Consider the following 2,944-nt stretch of genomic DNA (forward strand, 5'->3'; position numbering starts at 1 on the left):
AGTGGACACCAGGAGGCGCTCGGGCCGCTCCTCGCTGCGGCTCCGGCGCAGCCGCTGCGCTCCCTGCGCCCGCCGCGCGCGGCACAGCTTGCCCAGCAGACCCTGGGACACCACCTCGTCGAAGCGCGCCCGATGCTTCTTGGGGATGAAGATCCTGCGGACGAGGGCCTCAGGGTCGGGGCGCGCTCCCGTATGGCTCCCCGATCGATCGTGGCAAAGCCCGGCCTAAAGGGTCCTTCTGTGGGCGCCGCCCTGGGCGTAACACGGGAATCGGTAGCCCGCGCCCCAATCTCCCCCTCGGTGCCCGGACTTGCGCCCCAACTGGCTGCACAAGAACCACGGCTCCCACGCTCGCTTGGCTCGCTCCACCTTCGAAAGTTACGTTCGGACTGTCCCCATTACTCTGGCCTTGAGGGATCTGAGCGGCCCACAGCCTGTCTATGGCGCTGTTCCCCTTCCTGCTTCTGTCTTCCTGGTTCTGGGCTCTTCCCTACTCCTGCATTTCATGCCCTTGCACCTGCCAGGCCAAACCCCAGCCTGGGACCCCGCCACCACTCATCTTCTTCTTACCTGATTCCAGGCAACTCCGCAGGAGAAAACTGAAGCCACAATCTTCCTGGGGCTCAGACTCTCCCCAGACCATCCTTACACTCGGGGTCCTCCTGCTCGCTTCTCTGGCCAGTCCTTTCTACAGCTGCCTCCTCAGAACTTGCCAGGACCCCCACAACCAGTCGTACCTTTTACACTTTTGCCCAGGCTGTTGCCCCTGCCTGGCACACTGTTTCCTAGCTCTCCTGGGCTTGACCTTGAGCACCCAATGCTGGCCTTCCTTCCATTTCATCCAACATGCGACATACACTAAGACCCTGCTACCTGTGCCAGCCAGGAGCTCGGGTTCAGAGCAGACGGCACTGTGGCTGCTGCCCTCAGAGACACCACTTGGAATCAGTGAGAGGCAGCGGGAGGGCTGGGATGGCTCCCCGTGTGGGGTCCAGACTCTGGGCTGACCCCTTGGTACCCGTGGCCGTCTTCTGCCAGGCCAGAAGCTCTCTGAGGGCTAGGTCTGTGGCTTGGCTGAGAGCTGCCATGGCCAGCCAGGGTTTGGGACAGGGGAGGGACCCAGTGACTCAGTAAACAGGGGGTTCACCAGCAACCTAGCCACATCTCTGAGTAATGGCAGCAATTAACAACCTGGCGGACTCCCCTGTCCATGGCAGAGACCCGGAGGCTCCGAGAGATCTGTAACTTTACAGGCTTACACAACTGGCCCTTGGCACCACTTGGACAAGAGGCCAAGCCTCTTAGCCTCAGCACTGTGGCAGGAATCTGCCGTAGGCCTCCGAAGTTCTGGTTGCTAGTGAGGTCTCCTTGGCTGCACCCCAAGGCTCCCTTCCATGTTCTCTGTACCAGGAGCCACTGCCAAGGGCATGGTGGGGAGGAGGGAGGAAGGAAGAAGGCAACAGTGGCTTTGCAGCCAGCTGAAATACAACCCTCTGAGGTCGTCCAGTGGCCCCCACTCCCTTCCCTGACCTCCATGGATAGGATTAATAAGAGCAGGCAAGCAGAATAAGCTGGCCGGTAGGAAGGAAGGGATGTGGACCCTCCAGAAGGAGGGCTGTACTCCACCCCACCCCCCACCCCCATGATCTCTGCTCCAGCTCCAAATGTTCCAGGCGATCAGGAGGCCAAGATGAAAGCCCCACTCAGCTCTTCCAGGAGCTTCCTGGCCTGATGCTTGTCCTTGCTCATCCACAACGATTCCCAAAAATCTAGAGCCTCAGCCTCATTCCCCAGATGGTCACTCAAGGGCTCTGGCGCCTGACCCCTCCTTCCATCTGCCTGGCCTGCACATTCCCTACACCCTCCCAGGCCCACCACCTGTCTCAAGCCCAGGCAAAGGAGGGATGACATGCCGGAAGTTGTCCACCGCCTACTTTGGGCTCCAGCCCCACTCTCCCAGCCCCTAGGTGGAACCTGGGCAGGGGCCAGAAGACCACCCCAGCTCCACTCTCCAGCAGCAGTTAGAAAAGGCCTTTGCATTCCCCAGGTGGTCACCACAATGAGTCACCAACTGCACAGGTGGAAGATTGGTGGCCTTGTCCCTGCTTGGTGTCCTCGGAGCTAAGCCAGAGGCCAAGGCTGCCTTCTGAACCAGATGCCCTTCCTGGCTTGTGTCAGCCTCCACGAGCCTCAATCTGGCCAGGCACTCCAGCCCCAGGTCTGTTCTGAATCCACTAACCCAGGAGAGCCTGGCGCAATGGGGCCTCATGGACCACTGTGGCATATAGCATACCACTGCCCCTCTGACCCTGCGGGGATGGCTGCCCCAGGACTCTCAGGTCCCTGCTATTCCACCAGGCTTCTCTGAGACCATAGGACTCTTCCTTGGCCTCACAAGGACCTCTCAGTCAGTTCTGTTCTCTCTGCCTGGGGGGTCATGTGCAAATCCATCTCCACTCTCCTAGAGGCTGCCCTCTCTCTCCACCACATTCCCTGACGTGGGTCTCTGGTCCGTTCCCTCCATCTGTCCAATCCTCTGAAGGAACAAGGGCTTTTCAGTCCCAGCGCTTGGTTCCCCTCTCCCCCCGCCCCCATCCCAACCCTTAGGAGCGCGTGCAGGTTCCAGGCATCCAATGCGGGGAACTCGCCCCCGTGTGCCGGATGGGTGCCCACCTCAGTGCTCCAGCCCCACCCCTTCTCAGGCCGCCCGAGGGCGCACAGTTCCCCGGGCGCGGGGCGCAGGGGAGGGGGGGAACTACCGAAAGTGTCGAGAGAAGCCCTGGTCCTTCCCCATCTGGAGCCGGCGGCGGCGGCGGCAGCGGCGGCGGCGCGGCAGGTGCCGACAGGTAGGGGTGGCCGAGCCCGCGAGCGGAGCAAGGGCGCCGCGACTCCACCAGCCTCTTTGGGGTGAGCGCACTAGGCCCCTCCCGAGCCGCCCGGGCGC

At 62.0% G+C, this 2,944-nt stretch overlaps 1 protein-coding gene across 1 annotated transcript in view; it reads right to left on the bottom strand.

The window, feature by feature from the left end:
* The window catches only part of GRID2IP (Grid2 interacting protein), a 36,276-nt gene that overhangs the window by 19,820 nt on the left and 13,512 nt on the right, over window positions 1–2,944 (bottom strand). Inside the window, exon 3 of the mRNA XM_029949293.1 lies at window positions 2–154. Within this exon, the coding sequence (XP_029805153.1) occupies window positions 2–154 (153 nt within the window). The remainder of the gene's footprint in view (window position 1; window positions 155–2,944) is intronic.

Source organism: Suricata suricatta, chromosome 8 (genome assembly GCF_006229205.1).
Source record: "Suricata suricatta isolate VVHF042 chromosome 8, meerkat_22Aug2017_6uvM2_HiC, whole genome shotgun sequence".
NCBI classification, from domain to species: Eukaryota; Metazoa; Chordata; class Mammalia; order Carnivora; family Herpestidae; genus Suricata; species Suricata suricatta.